Below are 23,577 nucleotides of genomic sequence, written 5' to 3' on the forward strand. Positions count from 1 at the left end.
TGAAATTGGATCACTTAATGTGAAACAGGTTTTGACATTGATCTGAAGAGTGCAATAACACACCAGCTTACTAAACTATCTGTTCATTTCCTCTCACTCACCATCCCTAACCCCAAAAGTAAGCATCAGAAAGAAAATGGCATGGAATTACTTGGTTGATTTGGAAATCATTAATACGCAGTTCTTCCATACTTCAATTTATTTGTACATTGTCAAGATATGAAGAGGGATATGTTTTTATTCACAACCATCAGGAGTTTTCTGGAAAAACAAACAAGGTTTTGGTATAAACAGCTTCAATTTGCGTGGGAAATATTCCACCATTCTGCTGATTAATCTTGGTCATTAATCTTTGGTTCGAGTCATCCACTTGGCATTTCTCACTCTTTAAATAGTCCTGGCATGTTTCACCTTTCCACAAGGCTTCACCATGAGAACCCATTTCATTTTCCTGTCTCTGCTGGTGGCTGTTTATGCTGAGAGTGAGTTTGAAGGGTGAGTTACTGCCTTGCAACTGATTGCACAGAAAGATGGTGAAACCTTTATCAGGAACACGTGGCGTGAGACTAAAAATTTCCAGATTGATCCGCACCCTTTGCTGAATTTGCTGATTGTGAGTGGACATCCATGCAACTGTTCACATATGTGGCCCCAAGTTTGGGACTGGGTTGAGGAGGGTTGCGAGATCACCCGTATAGATACGCATATGGGCAAAGAATGTTAGATTTGCTTGTGATTCCTCCCTTGCCCAAACAACCGACCAACAGTAACTGAGACTCACATATGGATCATCTAGATGAAGTATTCTTTTGATGGCTAATCACAGTCTGAAATGGGTTACCGCATTCCGAGTTAATACCAAAGTGGTTATAGACAATAGACAATAGGTGCAGGAGCAGGCCATTCGGCCCTTCTAGCCAGCACCACCATTCATTATGATCATGGCTGATCATCCACAATCGGTATCCTGTTCCTGCCTTATCCCCATAACCCTTGCAGCATTGGATCTAATGGTAACCACCATGATAGAAATCAAGAGTTCTGTTCTGTTCCAATTCTGTTACCCGTGGATATTGTTGCTAACATTAAAAGGGTAGCACTGTTAATGACTAAACTGGCGGAAGCCTCACTAATGCATGGTAAATGAAAGCTTCACCTGGAGCTATTTGTAGACTGACCTTATACCTTATGGGGCATAGACCAAATGTTGCCCAAATGAAGTGGTGGAGATCATTTCTCTCTCTCTTCAAGGAACTGTCTATGAAACTACTTTGGGAATATCTGCACTCCTACCCGCATGCATGAGGTTCAATTGGGCAAAATAGTGTGTAATTTGCTTTGAGACATTTTGAGTAATTAACTCAGTGCCGAAAAAGGAAACCCTGATACAGACCAAAAAAAACCCCAAAAGAACTGCAGTTGTTGATTCTGATGCTGACTACTTGCCCTGCTTACAGGGATCAGGTCCTCCGGCTTACACCCAGAGATGAGAAACAGGTGAGCCTTGTGATGTCCTTGGAGGATAAGGAGCATCTCAAGGTGAGTCAAGAACCAAACTGAATCTCTCCACATAAGCTACCGAGCAAACCTCAAACACATAGAAACACCATCAGTTAACAGAACTAGGTAGTGCAATAGTCTACAGTTGGCACCATTGTTGTGATACTACAGTGATAATCTTTTCTTTTGACGGCCTTCCAAATGAGGCTTAGCTAGGTTTTGTAACTACCTATAAGCTGCTGAAATATACAACGATTCTAATTGATTGTGAATTTCAGTTGCAATTCAAAAAATAGCTCTTTTCATCTTGATTTTCCTTTATAACAAAATAACTATTATTAACATTTATTTCTTTATACAGTCCCTTTAAAGTGAAGTAACACCTGAAGACTTCACACATACATTATCAAGCGAAAAATGACACCAGGCTGAATGTTCCCAGCCTCCAAACAATGTGAACATTGTCAAGAAAGTTGAGAAAAATCACATGAGATCAGCATTGAGAAGATTCTTGATGCTGAGAGCAAATAAGTCTGATTTTTCAGCCTCACTTTGAACAGGGAACAGGGATTCTCATTAGCGAGTGATGTCAGGCCTTTTATTTACATTACCCAAGGAGCCAGGCATCACAATGGACTATGGCATTGTGTGGAAACATACATTTTTTACACAAAATCCTGTACCTAATGACAACACCAGATGCCACACTAGTTAACAGGTTGTTTCAAGGAAATGCAACCATAGCCTATCATGCACTGTAAGTATATTTTCAATGTGTTAAACATAACCATAATTGTTATCTTCTCCCTCTACAACTCCAGCTAGATATCTGGCGCTATCCCGTCAAGTCTGACCGCATTATAGATGTCCATGTTCCAGAGAACAGTCTTCAGTCCTTCAAAGTGTTTCTGGAGTACAATGATATTCAGTACTCAGTGATGATTGAAGACCTGCAGGTATGTCACTAAAGCAAAACTAGGCCAGAGTAAGGAATTAAATTTTAGCCACATTTCCAATTCATAGTTTTATTTTTATGGCTCCTGCTGGACTTATCTGTGCAAGTGGCTCTGTGTGAGACCTGTGTGTGGAGGACTATATGTGTTTCAGAATATTTGTAAATGTACTCAACTTTCTGTTGGTGTGACTGCATGGGACTTGTGTGTGAACATAGAGTGTTTGCGGATGGAGTATATGGATATGATTAGGGTATGCAAGTGGGGCAGTGCATGGGGTTATGAGTGCATGTATAGGACATGCATATGGAGTAGGGTATTTGGAATGATGTGGGGTGTGTGTATATGTAAACAGGTTTGTGTGAATTTGGATGTGTATGATTGGGATATGTGAATTTATTTGTAATGTGTATGCGTGGAATGTGTGTTTGGCCATATGAGTGGGTTTGTAAATATGAGTAGTGGTGGCTATTTGGAGGTATCTGGAGCATTTGTATGTGTCAGCAGTGGTGTGTGTGTACAGGATTTGTTTGTCTGGAGGGGTGTATCAGTGTGTGTGAATTTGTAGTAGTGAGTATCTGAGGGTTGAGGCCCATATTGTGTAGAATTTAGAAGATTGAGAAGAGACTTAATTGAGGTGGAAAAGATGCTAATGGGGATTGTCAAAGTAGACAGAGAGGATATTTCCTCTTGTGGGGTAATCTAGAACTAGAAGTTTTAGGATAAAGTTCGATTTAAAACAGAGATCAGGGAAATTACTTCTTTCAAAGAGTTTTGAATCTGTGGAATTCACTACTCCAGAGAGCGGTCCATGCTGTGACCTTGAATAAATTTAAGGAGGAGATAGACAGATTTTTAATTAGCAACAGGTTGAAGGGTTATGGGTAGTGGGGTTGAGGCTGAATTGTGATCATCCATGATCATATTAAACATTGGAGCAGGCGTGAGGTTCTGAATTGCCAGCTCCTGCTCCTAGTTCTTGTGTTCTTCTGTGCCGAGCATGTAAAAGGTTTTGTATAAAGCCACGTCTTACATTTAGGTGATGATTGACAATGAGAAAGCTGAACTGGAGCAGATGACCATGAAGGAACGTTCCACTTCCTCCTTCAACTATGGCAAATACCACACTCTGGATGAGGTACGTACACAGGGGTTCCAATGGGGAAAAGTTGCATCATATTTGTGTACTGTGCTCTGACAGCACTGTCATGGAGGAGTTGGGGATGGGCAGTAAAGCTATAACTAGTACTTATCATGCTAGCATCAGCTGGGTTCTGTCTTCCTCAGTGAGTATGCCTTGCAGAAACTGTTGATAAGAGCATGAGATAGGGCAGAGATAACAAGAAGGAAAGAACTGTCTTTCAGACTCCTGTTGTCCACTGACCTTTCATAGGGTTATCTCCAGCAACCCACCTAACAATCTTCTCATTACATATCTGCACCCATTTACCTTAGCTGGTATGACAGATCTGAATTAAAGGCTTTTGTGGGATGAGGTAGTGTCCCTACCTCTGAGCCAGAAGGCCTAAATTCACATTCCACCTGCTCCAGCAGTGTGTAATAGCATCTCTGAGCAGGTTGGTTAGGAAACTTCTGGCAGATCTGAATCATCATTTACTTAGGTTGGTGAATGAGTATGTCCAGGACTACTGAGATTGGGTAGTGATTATAACCATGACTTGGAGGGTCTTGGCATAGTGGTAATAGTCTCTGAGCTAAGAAGCCTAGGTTCCATCCCCACCTGCTCCAGAGATATGTCATAACATCCCAGGTCAGGGTTGATTAAAAAGAAACATGACTGGAGTTTTTACTGAACACTTGTCCTATTGCACAACCTCTCTTCTCCAGTTCTTCTACACATTAGTTTGCATTATTTTGATTAACCTGTAACTTTTAACCCAGATCTATAGTTGGATGGACAGTCTTGCTAATGAATTTCCAGGACTGGTACAGAAGCAGCAGATTGGGACATCATTTGAAGGTCGCCCACTCTACATATTAAAGGTATGGTAATGACTGAGGGACAATTGTACACTGTCCTCTCACTGCTGGGCTCTGTGTTCACATCTAGCCAGGATTCAGAGCTGAAAGTTGCATTTTTTTTCTTGCTGCCATCTCCGGGGACCTTGGGCAGCTTCAAACAATTGGTGTGAATTAGAACAATCACTGGCCTCCCTACCATCCCAAGTCAAGCTCTAGGTCAGTGTTCTATGACCCAGGTTAACCAGCAGAGTCCAAAGGCCCAAATATCTAAATGAATTTGAGATAATGGGAACTGCAGATGCTGGAGAATCCAAGATAATAAAATGTGAAGCTGGATGAACACAGCAGGCCCAGCAGCATCTCAGGAGCACAAAAGCTGACGTTTCAGGCCTAGACCCTTCATCAGAGAGGGGGATGGGGTAAGGGTTCTGGAATAAATAGGGAGAGAGGGGGAGGCGGACCGAAGATGGAGAGAAAAGAAGATAGGTGGAGAGAGTATAGGTGGGGACGTAGGGAGGGGATAGCTCAGTCCAGGGAAGACGGACAGGTCAAGGAGGTGGGATGAGGTTAGTAGGTAGATGGGGGTGCGGCTTGGGGTGGGAGGAAGGGATGGGTGAGAGGAAGAACAGGTTAGGGAGGCAGAGACAGGTTGGACTGGTTTTGGGATGCAGATGGCCTCAAGGCCCTCCGCTTCTTCCTGTCCCGCAGGCCCGACCAGTCCCCCTCCACCGACACTGTCATCCGCCTAGCCGAACTCGTCCTCACCCTCAACAACTTCTCTTTTGACTCCTCCCACTTCCTACAGACTAAGGGGGTGGCCATGGGCACCCGCATGGGCCCCAGCTATGCCTGCCTCTTTGTAGGTTACGTGGAACAGTCCCTCTTCCGCACCTACACAGGCCCCAAACCCCACCTCTTCCTCCGGTACATTGATGACTGTATCGGCGCCGCCTCTTGCTCCCCAGAGGAGCTTGAACAGTTCATCCACTTCACCAACACCTTCCACCCCAACCTTCAGTTCACCTGGGCCATCTCCAGCACATCCCTCACCTTCCTGGACCTCTCAGTCTCCATCTCAGGCAACCAGCTTGTAACTGATGTCCATTTCAAGCCCACCGACTCCCATAGCTACCTAGAATACACCTCCTCCCACCCACCCTCCTGCAAAAATTCCATCCCCTATTCCCAATTCCTCCGCCTCCGCTGCATCTGCTCCCACGATAAGACATTCCACTCCCGCACATCCCAGATGTCCAAGTTCTTCAAGGACCGCAACTTACCCCCACAGTGATCAAGAATGCCCTTGACTGCGTCTCCCATATTTCCCGCAACACATCCCTCACACCCCGCCCCCGCCACAACCGCCCAAAGAGGATCCCCCTCGTTCTCACACACCACCCCACCAACCTCCGGATACAACGCATCATCCTCCGACACTTCCGCCATTTACAATCCGACCCCACTACCCAAGACATTTTTCCATCCCCACCCCTGTCTGCTTTCTGGAGGGACCACTCTCTCCGTGACTCCCTTGTTCGCTCCACACTGCCCTCCAACCCTACCACACCCGGCACCTTCCCCTGCAACCGCAGGAAATGCTACACTTGCTCCCACACCTCCTCCCTCACCCCTATCCCAGGCCCCAAGATGACATTCCACATTAAGCAGAGGTTCACCTGCACATCTGCCAATGTGGTATACTGCATCCACTGTACCCGGTGTGGCTTCCTCTACATTGGGGAAACCAAGCGGAGGCTTGGGGACCGCTTTGCAGAACACCTCCGCTCAGTTCGTAACAAACAACTGCACCTCCCAGTCGCAAACCATTTCCACTCCCCCTCCCATTCTTTAGATGACATGTCCATCATGGGCCTCTTGCAGTGCCACAATGATGCCACCCAAAGGTTGCAGGAACAGCAACTCATATTCCGCTTGGGAACCCTGCAGCCCAATGGTATCAATGTGGGCTTCACCAGCTTCAAAATCTCCCCTTCTCCCACCGCATCCCAAAACCAGCCCAGTTCGTCCCCTCCCCCCAACTGCACCACACAACCAGCCCAGCTCTTCCCCTCCACCCACCGCATCCCAACACCAGTCCAACCTGTCTCTGCCTCCCTAACCGGTTTTTCCTCTCACCCATCCCTTCCTCCCACCCCAAGCCGCACCCCCATCTACCTACTAACCTCATCCCACCTCCTTGACCTGTCCGACTTCCCTGGACTGACCTATCCCCTCCCTACCTCCCCACCTATACTCTCTCCACCTATCTTCTTTTCTCTCCATCTTTGGTCCGCCTCCCCCTCTCTCCCTATTTATTCCAGAACCCTCACCCCATCCCCCTCTCTGATATAGGGTCTAGGCCCGAAACGTCAGCTTTTGTGCTCCTGAGATGCTGCTTGGCCTGCTGTGTTCACCCAGCCTCACATTTTATTATCTAAATGAATTTGTTCAGTTCTCACAAAGACAAGAAGGCATTTCTCTCTTTGGCATAATTTAACCCTAACTTCTTGATCCTCAGTGTACGACCAAGGCAGATAAAAACATTTAAACAAGTCAGACAAGGGCTGTAAGGCTGCAAACTCCTGGACAAGTTCCTGGTGATTTTACCATTCCATCCCATTAAACCACCTTTTGTTAAGCCTTCACCAGGATTGTGTGTGGCACGTTGAGAATCTGCTGGTAAATCCACCATGATTAAAGGATGTGTTTCCATGGGAACAAAGTTTTCTCATTGCTGGAGAAATTTGATCAGGGGACGACTGTGTGCCTGGTATTGGTCCATTTGAGTGAACAAGTGAAAAATCAGGTGGACTGTGTATCGGGCATTGCTCTCAGTTTCCTCTATGTTTCCCCCTAGATGATGCTACAGGCCTCCCAACTCCTAAGAGAGAATGTATGTTTTTCTCAGCAAAGGGTTGCGTTCTCCCCATAACCATCTCCCATTCATTTTGACAGTTCAGCACTGGTGGGACTGGACGCCCAGCGATATGGATAGACAGTGGGATCCACGCCCGTGAATGGGTGTCACCTGCTAGTGCAATCTGGATGGCAAATAAGGTAAACCGATACACTTAGCAGAGTTGCTGGATGGGGGCAGAATCCAGTTAGATCAGTCTGAGTCATACAGGATCCACTGCCGCTCTGTGCTTAATTTGCTGACTTTGGCACTTGGAGGTGGGTGATAGTAGTGGGGAAGATTCAGAAAGGGATGAAGAGGCAGGGAGATTGTTTGGGGTGGGGAGGCAGATTTTGTCTGGACCCTGGTAGATGGAATTCAGAAATTTTAAATGAACACTTGAAAGATCATAACACCCAAGGCTACAGGCCAAGGACTGAAAAATGGGACTGGAAGAGATAGATAATTGATGACCTACACAGACACAATGGACCAAAGGGCCTTTTTCCATGCTGTAAAAACTCCACAACTCCACGAATCTGTGACTGACTAATCCTGATGACATGGTAGCTGTTTCCCCACTCTCTGTTTTTCTGTTTCTTGCTCCATCTCGCACTGTTTCCCTTTATTAATTATTTTCCATTGCACCACATTTTTCTTTGTTCTAGTCTGTCTCACACATTCTGCCTCTTCAATTGTGTCTTGCTTTGTTTCTATCTCTTTCACTTTACTCTCTTTCTCACTTACCAGCTTTGTCTTGTTCTGCCTCATTCTCCAACTCCACATGATCCTTCCCTGGTCAAATTTCAATCTCCCCGCTCTTTCTCTCTTTTACTCGAACTGGCTTTATCAGTTTCACTCAGTTAATGTGCTTTTCTCTTCCACATGGACTCTTATTTCTCCTCCATCACCCAAACACTGTCAAAAGGCAGGTCAAATTCTATTGGCAGCATTCTCCTTATGCTGGAAGGCATTGCGGATTCCTCAGGGTGTAGGGTGGGAGGTGTTCCTACAGCCTGGGGTGTGATACTGAGTTTTACACACAGGGTAGAGGATGACCCAGTGGTATTAGCACTGGGCTGTTAATCCAGAAACCCAGGTAATATGTTGGGACTTGGGTTCAAATGTGACCATGGCAGATAATCTGGATTTAAGACAACCATGAATCCATTGCTGATTGTCAGGAATAGACCCATCTGGTTCGCTAATTTCTTTAGGGATGGAAATTTGCCATCCTTACTTGGTCTGGCCTACATGTGACTCCAGACCCTCAGCAATATGGTTGACTCTTAACTGCCCTCTGGGGATTAGGGAGGGGCAGTAAATGCTGACCTAGCTAGCAACACCCTCATCCCACGAATGAATAAAAAAAGTTGGGTTTTTGAATAATGTGGAGCTACTGGCAGAAACTGAACACTGAGGAAAATAGTAGAGATCAAATATTATTTGTTACATGACCAAATTCTCTCTTGCACTGACAGATCAGTAGTGACTACGGCCAGGAGCCCTTTGTCACATCACTGCTGAGGAAAATGGACATCTACATGGAGATTGTGGTGAACCCAGATGGTTATGCTTACACCCACACCACGGTTAGTGCTCCAGGTTCTTCCAGCTGAGCCACTCAGTGAGATCGCTGAACTCTTAGATTAGGCTGTGTGAATATTCACCACAAACCGAGCTCCTTCCTTTTGGCTATTCATGTAAAAGAGATGGCCTGCTTATGGCCAAGCAATATGTTAAGTTGTCAGCGATGTAAACAGACTCAACGTTCAACAAATACAAATGCTCTGACCACATATCACGCTACAGCTTGTGGGAGCTTACTGTGGGCAAATTGACTGCTCATTTGTGTGCCTCCTTTACATTTAAACCACATTTTAGAGGTACTAAATTGGCTGTAAAATGCTTTGAGACATTTCAAGGAAATGAGTGTGCTACAAAATGCATTTCCTTCTTTTTCTTCAGATCTTGCAAGAATGCTGTAATGCTCTGATCTCATGGGGACACTTAAAACAACTGATATTTATATAATATTCTTAATGTATTAAAATTACAATCCCTAAGTACTTTATAGGAGCATCATTGAACAACATGTGACTCCATTGTTGAAGGTGTTATTAGACTGATGACCAAAATTTTTGATTGTGGGTTTTAGAGAAGATTCTGACAGGAGGAATGAGATGAGGGCGAGGTTTGGGGAAGCAGTTTCAGAGCTTGTCACCCAAGTAGCTGAAGTTGTAGCCAACAATCAGCAATAATTAAAATCAGGGATGTTCCAGTCACCAGAAGCAAAAGAGGGCGGATATCTCAAGGGTTGGGACACTTGGAGAAACTTATAGAGTTAGGAATATACTTGGATGGAATTAAAATCAAGGACGAAAATCTGAAAGTCAAGACATTACTTGACCTGCAGAAGAAGTGGGGGCTAGTAAGTACAGGTGAATTGGATTTTATGAGTTAAGACAAGAAGAGCAGAATTTTGGATCATTGTAAGGTTATGAAGAGTAAAATGACGGACCCAGCCAGGAAGCCATTGCAACAGTCAAGTCTGATTCAACATGCTAACATTCCGACAATATGGATTTTTTCCAGAACAGATTGTGGCGTAAGACCAGATCCACAAGTCCTGGAAGAAAATGCGTCGGCGTTGATGCCAACAGGAACTTTGATGCTGGTTTTGGAGGTGTGTGATACACTTTTTCTTCCTCTGTTAGCTCCATACTCTCCTTTCTCAACAATTCTGTCCATCCGATCAGCAGCACACTACCTTGAAGATATGTTTTAAGGTAAAAACCTCTGCCAGGTTCCGAGAAAAATTTAAAATCCTCCAGAATAAGATGATAATCCACTCAAGGCTGGGCCTGAGGTCATCAGATAGTGAGTGCCAGAGAGCTATATGACCAGTGGAGGCATCACTGTTGAGTCTAGTCTTGCCCTCACCCGACAGACACACACAGAGACTATGTGGTGGCTGGAGGAAGATTAGACTGAGAAGGATGTAACTTTCAAAGGATAAATCACTGGGAGTCAGAATTCAGTTCCTGAAAGTATAGAGGCTGAGATCTAGTCAACTGGACAAAGGCCACATGGGTTTCAAGACTTCACAGCAGAACCATGGCTGGAAGTAAACAGATCTCAGGGACAGACAGGATCTAACTTAGTTACTTATGCCCCTGTGATGGTATAACAGATCAGTGTCATGAGGGCAAGATGGTGGCACGTACCAGTGTCTGAAAATTATCAGCAGAGGAGCAGCTGAGAGCAATACTAAGGAACTAAGATGTTCATATAAATGATGGTGGCTGTTCACTTGACAGGACCTGGAACCAGCGGCAATCCATGCATGGAGACGTACCATGGGCCCTATCCTAACTCTGAACGTGAGGTCGCGGCCATTGTGAATTTTGTGCAGAGCCACAGAAACATCAAGAGCTTTATCACTATTCACAGTTACTCCCAGCTCCTTATGTTCCCCTTTGGCTACAAATGTGATCCCCCTGCTAATTACCAGGAGCTGGTAAGTCAAACCTCTGTTTCCATTCTCTCTCTGATGAAAGGTCAATGGACTTGAAACGTTCACTCTGTTTTCTCTCTACAGATGCTGCCAGACCTGCTGAATTTCTCCAGCACTTTTTTGTCGCCCCCTTGTCCAGATTGCTACTCAATGGAGTGCTGGTGGAAGTGTCCTTCATTTGAGATGTTAAGGTCTGGGAATATTCCATAGTGCTTTTTGAAGGAGAGTAAGAAATTCTTTAGGTATAAAAGCAGAAAATGTTGGAAAAGCTCAGCAGGTGAGGCAGCATCTGCAGAGACAAAAATAAAGCTTAAATTTCAGATGTCTGATGCAAGGTCATTATCCTGAATGCTCCACTTGATCCCAGATCCACATCGCTCTTTAGTTGGGAATGTGCTGTACACAAATTGTCTGCCCTGTTCTTCACAATACAATGCATTTCAAAGAGTAAATAATCAGCTGTAAAGTACTTTGGGATTCCATGCAATTCATTAATTTCTCTTTTACAATTTAGCAGCCGGAACAACTTTTACAAAACTTTAGGAAAGGTTTTAATAGCTGTGGTTAGATGGCTCAGTTGACTGGACACTGGTTTGTGATGCAGAGTGTGCGTTCAATTCCTGCACTGGTTGAGGTTACTATAAAGGACTCTCCAATCTAACCTCTCAGGTGACCCTCATGTTAAACCACCAGCAGCCTTCTTGCTCTAATGACAGAGAAGGCTTATGATCCTCAGGAACAATGGCAAGGTAGACCTTATGATACAGTGGACTGCACATGGATGTGAAGAGTTTGTGTGGCTGGTAATGGTACCACAATGGTTACTTTATTGGACTAATAATCTAGAGGCTTGAGTTCAAATCTCTCCATTGCCAGTAGGGAACTTAAAAGTCAAAAAAAACTCTGGAATAAAATTTAAAAAGCTAGTATTAGTGATAGTGACGACAAAAATACCCAATTATTGTACAGAGATAATGGGAACTGCAGATGCTGGAGAATCCAAGATAATAAAGTATGAAGCTGGATGAACACAGCAGGCCAAGCAGCATCTCAGGAGCACAAAAGTTGACGTTTCGGGCCAAGACCCTTCATCAGAGAGGGGGATGGGGAGAGGGAACTGGAATAAATAGGGAGAGAGGGGGAGGTGGACCGAAGATGGAGAAAGAAGAAGATAGGTGGGGAGGTAGGGAGGGGATAGGTCAGTCCAGGGAAGACTGACAGGTCAAGGAGGTGGGAATGAGGTTAGTAGGTAGGAAATGGAGGTGCGGCTTGAGATGGGAGGCAGGGATGGGTGAGTGGAAGAACAGGTTAGGGAGGCAGAGACAGGCTGGGCTGGTTCTGGGATGCAGTGGGGGGAGGGGAAGAGCTGGGCTGGTTGTGTGATGCAGTGGGGGGAGGGGATGAACTGGGCTGGTTGTGGGATGCGGTGGGAGAAGGGGAGATTTCACCAGCTTCAAAATCTCCCCTTCCCCCACTGCATCCTAAAACCTGCCCAACCTGTCTCTGCCTCCCTAACCTGTTCTTCCTCTCACCCATCCCTTCCTCCCACCTCAAGCCGCACCTCCATTTCCTACCTACTAACCTCATCCCACCTCCTTGACCTGTCCGTCTTCCCTGGACTGACCTATCCCCTCCCTACCTCCCCACCTATACTCTCCTCTCCACCTATCTTCTTTTCTCTCCATCTTCGGTCCGCCTCCCCCCTCTCTCCCTATTTATTCCAGTTCCCTCTCCCCATCCCCCTCTCTGATGAAGGGTCTAGGCCCGAAACGTCAGCTTTTGTGCTCCTGAGATGCTGCTTGGCCTGCTGTGTTCATCCAGCTCCAGACTTTGTTATCTCCAATTATTGTACAGACCTATCTAATTCAAAAATATGCCTCAGGAAATGTACTCTGTTGGCCAAATGTGACTCCTGACCCACAATGATGTGGGTGACATTCTGAAATAGCCTGGAGAACTACTTAGCTGTAATATGGATAGGAAATAAATTCTCACGTTGCTAGAGACACACAGTATTCTGTTATTGACTAATAATGAAAATGTGTCCCAATAAATGGTGGGACAAGTCATGGGAAGAGATGAATGTTTGAGTGGGTTCAATGACCCAGAAACTGAGTGAGCTTTTCTGCCTCCATTCCCATTTTCTATAGTTGGTGTTCCAGAACAGATTAAGGGATGCAGGTAATGTGATAAGTTAAATCAGTCGACTCTGTTTTCTCCCTGCAGGACGCACTTGCTACATCTGCGGTCCGCTCTTTAGCCACACTGTATGGAACACGCTATAGGATCGGGTCTATCTGTGAAGCAATATGTAAGTACAATAACAGCATTCCATAACTTCTCTTTCTTTAGGATCAGCCTTGTCTGAATCTGTAACACACTTGCCCCTGAGCCCAGAAAGTTAACAGTTCAAGTCCTGGAGAATTAAGAACATGATTTAGACAGCGACTCCAGTGCAGTACTGAGGGAGTACTGCAGTGTCATAGGTACCAACTTTCAGCTGAAGCCCAGGAGACCCCTTCGGGTGGTCATGAAGGATTTCATAGCAGTGTTTTGAAAGACCAGGAGCCTGTCTGTCCTGGCCAATATCTATTCCTCAATTAACAACAATAAAATAAAATATTTGTAGGAGCAAATTACTGTAGAAATCCATTGTCAAGGGTTATATAGCATAGCATTTAGAAAGCAATGGCAGGATCAGACAGAGTCAGGATGGATTTATGAGGGGGAAATCATGCTTGACAAATTTGTTGGAATTCTATGAAGATGCAACTAGTAGAGTTGATGGGAGAGTTAGTTGATGTAGTATATCTGGACTTTAAGAAAGTGTTTGACAAAGGCCCACAGATGAGATTAATGTGCAAGATTAAAGCGCATGGGATTGGAGGAAGTGTATTGCGATGGATAAGAAACTGGTTGGCAGAGAGAAAACAGAGAGTAGGAATTAACAGGTCCTTTTCAAATTGGCAGGCAGTAACTAGTGGGGTATTGGTGCGGGGACCCCAGCTATTCACAATATATGTTAATTATTTGGATGAGGGAACAAAATGTAATATGTCCAAGTTTGCAGATGATACCGATTTGGGTGGGAGGGTGAACTGTGACGAGAATGCAGAGATCCTCTACCAGGATCTGGGCAGGTTGGGTGAGTGGGCAAATCAATGGAAGATGCAGTAGAATGTGGATAAAAGTGAGGTTATTCACTTTGGAAGGAAAAACAAAAGGATTGATTACTACCTGAATGGCTGTAAATTGGGAGAAGGGAATGTGCAGCAGGACCTGGGTGTCCTTGTGCACCTGTTGCTGAACATAAGCATGTAGGTGCAGCAGGCGGTAAAGAAGGTAAATGCTATGTTGCCTTCACAGTGAGAGGTTTTGAGTACAGGAGCAGGGATGTGTTGTTGCAGTTGTACAGGGCCATGGCAAGACCACACCTAGAATAGTGTGTGCAGCTTTGGTCTCTCTTTCTGAGGAAGGATGCTCTTGCTCTTGAGGGTGTGCAGCGAAGGTTTACCAGGCTGATACTAGGGATGGCTGGTCTGACATATGAGTAGAGATTGACCAGGTTGGGATTGCTTTCTCTGGAGTTCAGACAAATGAGGGGAGATCTCATAGAGACTTGTAAAATTCTAACAGGACTGGACAAAATAGATGCAGGGAGGTGCTGATGGTGGGTGTGTCAGACCAGGAGTCACAGCATGAGGATTCGGGACTCAAGGATTTAGGATCGAGATGAGGAGATACTTCTTTGCCCAGAGAGTGGTGAGTCTGTGGAATTCATTACCACAGGAAGTAGTTGATGTGAAAACATTGTATGTATTCAAGAGGCGACTAGATATAGCACTTGGGGCAAATGGGATCAAAGGTTATGGGAAGAAATCAGGATTGGGCTACTGAGTTGGACAATCAGCTGTGATCGTGAAGAATGGTGGAGCAGGTCGAAGGGCCAACTGTCCTCCTGCTGCTCCTATCTTCCATGTTTCTAGACGCTGGAATCTGTACTGGAAACAAAAACAAGAAATCACAGCACGTCAGAGAGCGTTCATAGAGTCAGCAAGTGACTGATGAAAGGTATCTGGACTCAAAACATTAGCTTGCTCTCTCTCTCTCACTCACTCTCACTCCCCAGGTGCTGCCTGACCTGCTGTGATTTCCAGCCTTTTATTGTTTTTAGAACAAAGTATCTGGTTGTTTATCATTGCCGTTTGTGACAGCATGGAAATTATCTGCTGATTTTCCTTCTTTGTAATAGTCACTGCATTCAAAAATCACTTAGCTGGCTGTAAAATGGTTCTCCTGAGGTTGTGAATGGTGCTGTAGAGTTGCAAATCTTACTTTCTCTGAGGCAAGGTGCATGAATAGATTATAAAACACTCTGGGGCCGAATTGTTTTTCTTACTCTCCCTGTTTCGATTTCAGACCAAGCCAGTGGGGGCAGTATTGACTGGACATACAACCAAGGCATCACGTTTTCCTTCGCCTTTGAACTCCGTGACACAGGTCGCTATGGTTTCTTGCTACCATCCAATCAGATTGTCCCAACCGCTGAGGAGACTTGGTTGGCGATGAAGACGATCATGAGTTATGTTAATGACCGCTCATGATCTTTATTCCAATTGGTGACACCAAAGAATTCAGGATGACACAGAGCTCGGATTGTGGATAGACTTGTCCTTCAATGATCATTCATTCTTGTCAAACATTGTAATTTGCAACCACTTCCACTGAGCTGCCTCTGTCTTACTTGTATTTCCGACATGCAGCATCAGGTAACTGAATGAGCAACAAAATCCCACAATCAAAAATATAAAAGTCAGAAATGGGCAATTATGGCTGATATCTGGAATTCAATCCTTCTGACTGGTGTTGAAATTTTTCTTATTGCAAAGAGAAACAAATAGATGCAAAACGGTCCTGGATGGCAGAGGAATGCGATTCTGTGCTTACCCATATTATTGGGTGGTAGTTGTTTAAACTCAGCAAACCCTTCACAAATCTTTCAACACTCTTCCCCTGAGCACAGATAATCCTTCTCCAATCATTAAAAATAAAGTTAACTTGTCTTTTTGTAACAATTCTCACACTCAGAAAACCCCAAAGCACGTCAGAACCAATGAAATACTCTTCCAGTTCCGGTCCAGGAATGTTGGGAATGGTCCAAAGCAACATTCTGGCATAGTGTTGAGGGAGTGCTACATTATCTGAGGCAGTATCATTCAGATTAAGCCAAGGCCTCACCTGCCCTCCCAGGTGGCTATGGAAGGTCTGTGCTCAAAGAACAGTAGGAAGTTCAACTGGTGTCCTAGTAATTTTTTTTATCTCTCAACCAAATCAGGTTATTGGGCCTTTGATGCATATAGCTTACCTGTGGTTCGAAGATACTTAATTAGTGTTGAAATGTTTTGGGAAGCTCTGAGATTGTGAGATACAGCTGCTTCATCAATGACCTTCCCTCTATCATAAGGTCAGAAATGGAGATGTTCGCTGATGATTGCACAGTGCTCAGCACCATTTGTGACTCCCCGGATATTGAAGCAGTCCACGTTCGAATGCAACACAATTTGGACAATGTCCAAGCTGGGTTGACAAATGGTAAGTAATATTTGCACCATGTAAACGCCAGGCTATAACTACCTCCAATAAGAGCCAATCTAACCACCATCCCTTGACATTCAATGGTGTTACCGTCACTGAATTCCCCACTACCAACATCCTGGGAGTTATCATTGATCAAAAGCTCAACTGAACACATCGCATAAACACAGAGGCTACAAGCCGGTCAGTGGCTAGGAATACAGCAGCGAGTAACACACCTCCTGATTCCCCATGCTTGGATGGGTGCAGCTCCAACACTCAGGAAGCTTGACACCATCCAGGTCAAAACAGATCCAGACACCACATCCACAAGCATTCACTCCCTCCACTGAAACTCAGTCGCAGCAGTGTGTACTATCTACAAGAGAACACAGAACATAGAACATTACAGCACAGTACAGGCCCTTCGGCCCTCGATGTTGTGCCGACCTGTCATACCGATCTCAAGCCCATCTAACCTACACTATTCCATGTACGTGCATATGATTATCCAATGACGAAGTAAATGTACCTAAAGTTGCGAATCTACCACCACTGCAGGCAAAGCATTCCATTCCCTTACTACTCTGTGAGTAAAGAAACTACCTCTAACATCTGTCCTATATCTTTCACCCCTCAATTTAAAGCTATGCTCCCTCGCGCTCACCGTCACCATCCTAGGAAAAAGGCTCTCCCTATCCACCCTATCTAACCCTCTGATTATTTTATAAGTTCCAATTAAGTCACCTCTCAACCTTCTTCTTTCTAATGAAAACAGCCTCAAGTCCCTCAGCCTTTCCTCGTAAGACCTTCCCTCCATACCAGGCAACATCCTAGTAAATCTCCTCTGCACCCTTTCCAAAGCTTCCACATCCTCCTTATAATGCAGTGACCAGAACTGTACACTATACTCCAACTGTGGCCGCACCAGAGTTTTGTACAGCTTCACCATAACCTCTTGATTCCGGAACTTGATCCCTCTATTAATAAAAGCTAAAACACTGTATGCCTTCTTAACAGCCCTGTCAACCTGGGTGGCAACTTTCAAGGATCTGTGTACATGGACACCAAGATCTCTCTGCTCATCTACACTACTAAGAATCTTACCATTAGCCCAGTACTTTGCCTTCCGGTTACTCCTAGGCACTGCAGAAATTCCCTAAGGATCCTTGGACAAAGATTCTTCCAAACCTGTGAACACTTCTATCTAGAAGGACAAGGACACAGATACATGGGAACACCACCACTTACAAGCTCTCCTCTAAGCCACTCATCAACTTAGACATATATTGCCATTTCTTCACTGTCACTGGGTAAAAATCCTGTAATTCCCACCCTAAGGGCGGTGTGGGTCAACCCACAGCAGGTGGACTGCAGCAGTTTGAGAAGGTGGCTCACCATCATCTTTTTAATGCCAACCAGAGATGGACAATAAATTCTGGCCCAGCCAGCAATGCCCATGTCCCAAGCACGTCCTTTCTTTTGAGATGCAGTTGCTGTTATTTTGTGCATCAATGTGGCAGATAACTGGCATACAGCAAAGCAAATAACATAACAAGAGACCCGTTAATCTGTTTTGCGGGTATTATTTGAGGGTTAATGACAATGAGGACACTTGAGAAGCTGTCCTGTGCTTCAAATAATGGTATAGCAGCATTTACATTAAGTTAAACTGCTGGATTAGGCCTCAGTTTAACCCAGAGGCAAAAATTCTGAGACCTAAATGTTTCATTTGAAAGGGAGCACCTCTGAAAATACTGCAATCTCTCAAAATTACAATACATAAGCCTAAATGTCTCCTAAGCAACTGTGTTTCTCACTCTTGCCCTTTAAGATCCTCCTTAAACTCCATCTCTTTGATCAAGATTTTGTGTATCCTTCCTAATATCTCTTCCTTTATCTCCACCCTCACATTTTGCTGACTGCGCTTCTTGGGTAATTTTCCTGAATTAAAAGAACTAAATAAATGCAAGTTCCTGATGCTGTTAGCAGACTGAAAATTTTGGCTCGATATTTGCCCTTAAATTAGGAAAGTTAAATGTTATTATATTACGGAGTCACATGTGTGGGAATAAAATGTTAGCTTCAAGCTATGGTCTGCACTGAGCTCTCCAGTAGGTTAGAGTTGGTAGCATTACAGAGGTCCTGGGAGGACTGATTAGACCTCCTGGCCCTGATCATTGTTCAGACATCACTAACCCCAAACCTGATGAGTTATGTAGAGCAAGTGAAGGCTTGGCCATGACTATAATGATTCCATTGTAAAATAGCCCGTGGACACTTCATGCTCGAACTCTTGAAGAGCTGGAAGATAGTGACTAGTGAGTGTGGAAGCGTATCCAGGAGGGAGTTGAAAGCTTGATGGAAGAAGGGAGAAAGGAAAAATTGAATTAAAAACAGGCTGCGGGGGGCTAGCAAGGAGAGCCTTGAATAAAATATTCCTTAAATCCAAGGTTATATTTCAGAAATGCAGGATTTTCAATTTAATTTAACAACATCCTGATCATTCGGAACTCCTTAATTACAGGGTCAGGATTTGTTTGCTGAAACTGAATATACCTCGCGAGCTGATGTTCATTACTTCCGTGTACCCTTTGTTTTGATAGTCCTCGATGTCACAGCCACCCTGATGAAAGGGCAGCTAATGACCAACTCCTGGCCAAAAATACTGAGCAATTGACATCACATTTAAACACAATAGATCATTTTAGTATGAGGAGGGTTTTGGTAGAGGGAGGAATGTTGGCCGTGGCACCAGGAGAACGCCCTTGTTCAGTTACTAATGCTTTGAATCATTTCAACTATTTGGACAGTTGGTGCCTTGTTAACAGCATTCCAACAGTTTAGCGCAGCCACGTGTACATCCTTTTATACTGGTTTACCGACAAAATACAATCACCTGTACATTCAGCATCTCAGGAGCACAAAAGCTGATGTTTCGGATCTAGACCCTTCATCAGACAGGGTGACCCTGATGAAGGATCTAGGCCCAAAATGTCAGCTTTTGTGCTCCTAAGATACTGCTTGGCCTGCTGTGTTCATCCAGCTTCACATTTTGTTATCTTGGATCCTCTAGCATCTGCAGTTCCCATAATCTCTGATCACCTGTCCATTCATTTTGTTTAAACACCTTGTCTATCACAACCCTTCCTTCCTCTTTGGTTTTCACCAGCTTGCCAAAACACTAACTAGCACCCGGGACCAATGTATCTGTCCCTATCACCCAGGGCCAGTGTGTCTGTCCCTAGCACCCAGAGTCAATGTGTCTGCTCCTATCACCCAGGGCCAATGTATGTGTCCCTAGCACCCAGGGCCAACGTGTCTGTCCCTAGCACCCGGGGCCAATGTGTCTGTCCCTAGCACCCGGGGCTAATGTGTCTGTCCGTAGCATCCGCGGTCAATGTGTCTGTCCCTAGCACCCGGGGCCAATGTATCTGTCCCTAGCACCCGGGGCCAATATATCTGTCCCTATCACCCGGGACCAATGTATCTGTCCCTAGCACCCGGGACCAATGTATCTGTCCCTAGCACCCGGGTCCAATGTATCTGTCCCTATCACCTGGGGCCAGTGTATCTGTCCCTATCACCGGGGCCAATGTGTCTGTCCCTAACACACGGGGCCAATGTATCTGTCCCTATCACCCGGGGCCAGCATGTCTGTCCCTAGCACCCGGGGCCAATGTGTCTGTCCCTTGCCTGCCTTCAGTTGAGCTAATTTGAGGTAAATGTTCCCTCAAGGTTCAGCTAGACTCAGAGGGAGTTTTTGCTCCCATTTGTAACATATTAAAACATTCAATATTGACTTCACTGGGTTTGTCTTTTTCAATTTATTTTGCCAATTCACTTTCGTCTTTTCTTTTTCTGACCACCAGGCCAGGAGAAGCCTCGGAAAGCCAGGCTGTCAGGGGCATTGTGAGAGATGTAATACAGGTTAAACATGGCTGCTGGGCTCAAAATGTCAATTTCAGTTTCAGCTTTGGAACCTTTATCCTTCTTGTTCTTTTTGTTCTTCTTCTTGCCGCCCTTCCCCTTCTTGGCCTTGGCTTGTCCTTTCTCCTTTTTGCTTTTGGCAGGCTGCAACAGAAATGGACAAGCTCTGTTTCATTTGAACCAAGCGGGTACTTGCTGTGGAAAGCGTCTACTGATGAGCACAGCCACACCTAACAGAAACTGGTAGGGTCATGGCACTGTACCAACATCCTGAGCTGCTCCTGCCCTCCCCATGCTCACCCTGTTCAACAACCCCCACAAGGTTAGCACGAGATGCCCTGGATGCCTATGGCTCCACTCCACTGGGAAATTTGGAAGAAGGAGATAGGGAAAGGAAGTTGTCAATTAATCTGTATCCTACCAGTTACTCAAAGACAGGGCAGACCTTGGTCCAGCAGACCTTTCTCGCCCCATACAGAGACAGGAATTAAAGCCACAGTAGGAAAGAAACTGATGGGCAAAGCTTGCCTCTGTCAAAGTGTAAACACCTTCAAAACAGAAAAGATGATCGAATACTGTACCATCGCAAAATTGTATGGCTCTCAAGGGGAGTATCTTCTCAGTGTTGTTCAATGGCAGCCATCTCCTAGAGGAAAAAGCAATTGGACAGGAGCAGTAACCATCCACAGAGAGTAAAAAACCCAGTATATCCATAACTGACATTACATCAACAGCTTGTTTCTTGATCATCTCCTTTACTTCAGCTCTTCTGCTGTGACAATTTTGGACCCTATCACTCCAGTGGCCTCCAGGTGAGCCTGCTACTCCCATCCACCTTCAGCTTCAGCTCATTTAAAAAGCTGCTATCCAACACCATCAGATTTGGTCAGTACATTGCCCTCACTGTGATACGTCAACTCCTACTGTCCCACAGCCTTTTATTTTCAATTGTTACATTGTGCCAAAAACTTAATTGGACCAGTCAAATGCAGTGAGTACAACATCAGATCAGAAGCTAAGCATCCTGCGACGAGAAGCCCACCTCTGGAGTCCCAAAGCCTGCCTGGTATCTACAAGACACATTTCAGGATGGAAAGCTTGCCGCTTGCCCGGAAGAGTGCAGTTCCAACAACACTCAGGAAACTTGACACTTTCCAGGACAAAGCAGCCCACTTGAATGGGATCCCCATGGTGACCTTCAATTTTCACTTCCTCCATTACTGATGTGTGCCAGCAGAAGTGTACACTATCTACAAGATGCACTGCAGAAGTTTATTAAGGCTCCACTAACAGCAGCTTCCAAACCTGCCAGCTCTCAAACACAATGCATGCAAGAGTCTGGGAATTAGAGGTGTTAGGGAGCACTTGTACACACAAAGGATTATAGAGGTTTGGATTTATCTTCCACAAATGCAGTGACAGTTGTCAATTTTAAACCTGAGATTACTACATTTTTGTTCAGCAAAGTATTAAGGGACAGGGACAAAAGGCAGGTCCTTGGAGTAAGGTCATAGATCAGCCATAATCTCATTGAATGGTGGAACAGATTAGAGGGGATGAATGGCCTCTACATCTGTTCCTATGTAACAACACCACGTCCAAGTTCCCTGCTAAGCCACACACCATTTTATTTGGAATTATGTTGTCCCTTGCAGTGTCAAAATTTTGGAATTTCCTGCCAAACAACAACAGAAGTCTCAAGACCTGTGGAACTGCAGCGGTTCAAGGTGATACTTTCTCAGGGGCAATTAAGGATGACTAATAAATCCTGGCCTAGCCAGTGAAACTCACATCCCATGAATGGTTAAAAACTCCACATTTATGTTCTAGCCTATGCCAGCTACATCACCTAACCCCATCAACGATTCCTTCTATCCCTTTCTCCTTAATGAGTTCATCTAGCTACACCCCCCACCCAAAATCCATCTGGCCATAACTACATCGCGTGGTACTAAATTTCACATTCTAACCACTCTCTTGAGTTCTAATAGATTCGGCAATGACTATCTTATATCCATGCTCCCAACTTAAGATCCCTTAGGCGAGAGGGAACCTGTCCCATACAGTTCCAAATGAGGACTATATTGTCATTGCCTTTACTTGCGATTTCTTTGGACACTGACGTTCTCGATCACTCAGTTCTGTCTGCCTAAGGGGACAATTGCCTGGGTATGAGCCACTTACTGAAAGTGCCTCACGACGCGGTGGTGTTAGTGTCCAGGGTTCCGTCTCCGACCAGCCTCCGATTGTACTGGGTCGAACCTGCGGGACAAGGAGCGCAGTTGACTGCCGGGCTCGGACAGGGAGCGGGCTCCAGCCGCAGAGAGACTTAGCTGCCTCTGTGTGTGTGTGTTCCGGCCGCTGAGAGGTCACTCACCCGCCTGCAGTCTCAGTCAGAGCCGCAGTAACAAACTCCGCCTGGAGAGAGTTTGAAACTGATTGTTGACAGTCCGTCTCCTTAGAAACTCTTTCAGGAAGGCTCTATATTCACAGATTTTCGCTGACAATTGTCTGAATGTATGTCCACAGGTGGGTACCTCGGGGATATAATATTGCAGGGAGGGTAATGGGCGCTGTAAAATGCAAGTTGTTGCATTTGAGACTTAAATAGCCTCATTGGTGTCCTCAATCTCGAAGGAGGATCACACTGGACTCGAAGATTAATTGTCTCTCTCTACAGATGCGGCCAGACCTGCTGACTTCATGCGCAACTAAAACAGGAAATCTGAGTAAGTCAGACAGCGTCTGTGAAGAGATATCAGGGTTAACGTTTCGGATCAAAAGACCCTTCCTCAGAACTCCTGCTGACTCTATGCTTTTATTTCAGATTTCCAGCATTCGTGGTATTTTGCTGTCGCCTCATTAATAACCTGTCAGGATCTCTGGCAATGCCCAGCTGACCATAATATGTCATGTCTTGAATTGAGTTAGTTGCTCATTCCCTATGTTGTTGGATCTGGGATAAATTTCTCTGTGAAAGCTGAAAAGGCGCTGCTAATCAGCAGAATGAGGTCGAGTGTGGGGCAATACGTTTGTCATTCATATGCCCTATGCTACAAGGGGCAGGGTGCCTAACATAGAATGACAACAGACCTAACGGCACAGGGCCAGCCCTTAACGGCATATGTCTTCTCCAGGTAAACCTCCCCCTGATCCAATTACCTCCTCTCACCTGATCCTCCTCTTAGAAGGAAGTTGAGGGGGGAGGTTTCCAAGGAAACTGT

The 23,577-nt window shown here is 45.1% G+C and overlaps 1 protein-coding gene across 1 annotated transcript; it reads left to right on the top strand.

The window, feature by feature from the left end:
- The first annotated feature begins 430 nt into the window (after positions 1-430).
- LOC125463227 (carboxypeptidase A1-like) lies at positions 431-15,637 on the top strand. Its single transcript, XM_048554213.2, has 11 exons — positions 431-495; positions 1,458-1,539; positions 2,322-2,456; positions 3,493-3,591; positions 4,356-4,457; positions 7,392-7,493; positions 8,814-8,924; positions 9,928-10,018; positions 10,653-10,852; positions 13,076-13,160; positions 15,269-15,637. The coding sequence occupies exons 1-11, from the start codon at positions 431-433 to the stop codon at positions 15,451-15,453; spliced, it is 1,257 nt and encodes a 418-aa protein (XP_048410170.1). The 3' UTR covers positions 15,454-15,637.
- The last annotated feature ends 7,940 nt before the right edge of the window (positions 15,638-23,577 follow it).

Source organism: Stegostoma tigrinum, chromosome 25, assembly GCF_030684315.1.
Source record: "Stegostoma tigrinum isolate sSteTig4 chromosome 25, sSteTig4.hap1, whole genome shotgun sequence".
Lineage (NCBI taxonomy): Eukaryota > Metazoa > Chordata > Chondrichthyes > Orectolobiformes > Stegostomatidae > Stegostoma > Stegostoma tigrinum.

Coding starts and splice junctions, on each gene's coding strand:
- LOC125463227 (XM_048554213.2), top strand. CDS start 431: ATGAGAACCCATTTCATTTTCCTGTCTCTGCTGGTGGCTGTTTATGCT. Junction 496..1,457: donor GCTGAGAGTGAGTTTGAAGG/GTGAGTTACTGC, acceptor CCCTGCTTACAG/GGATCAGGTCCTCCGGCTTA. Junction 8,925..9,927: donor ATGCTTACACCCACACCACG/GTTAGTGCTCCA, acceptor GATTTTTTCCAG/AACAGATTGTGGCGTAAGAC.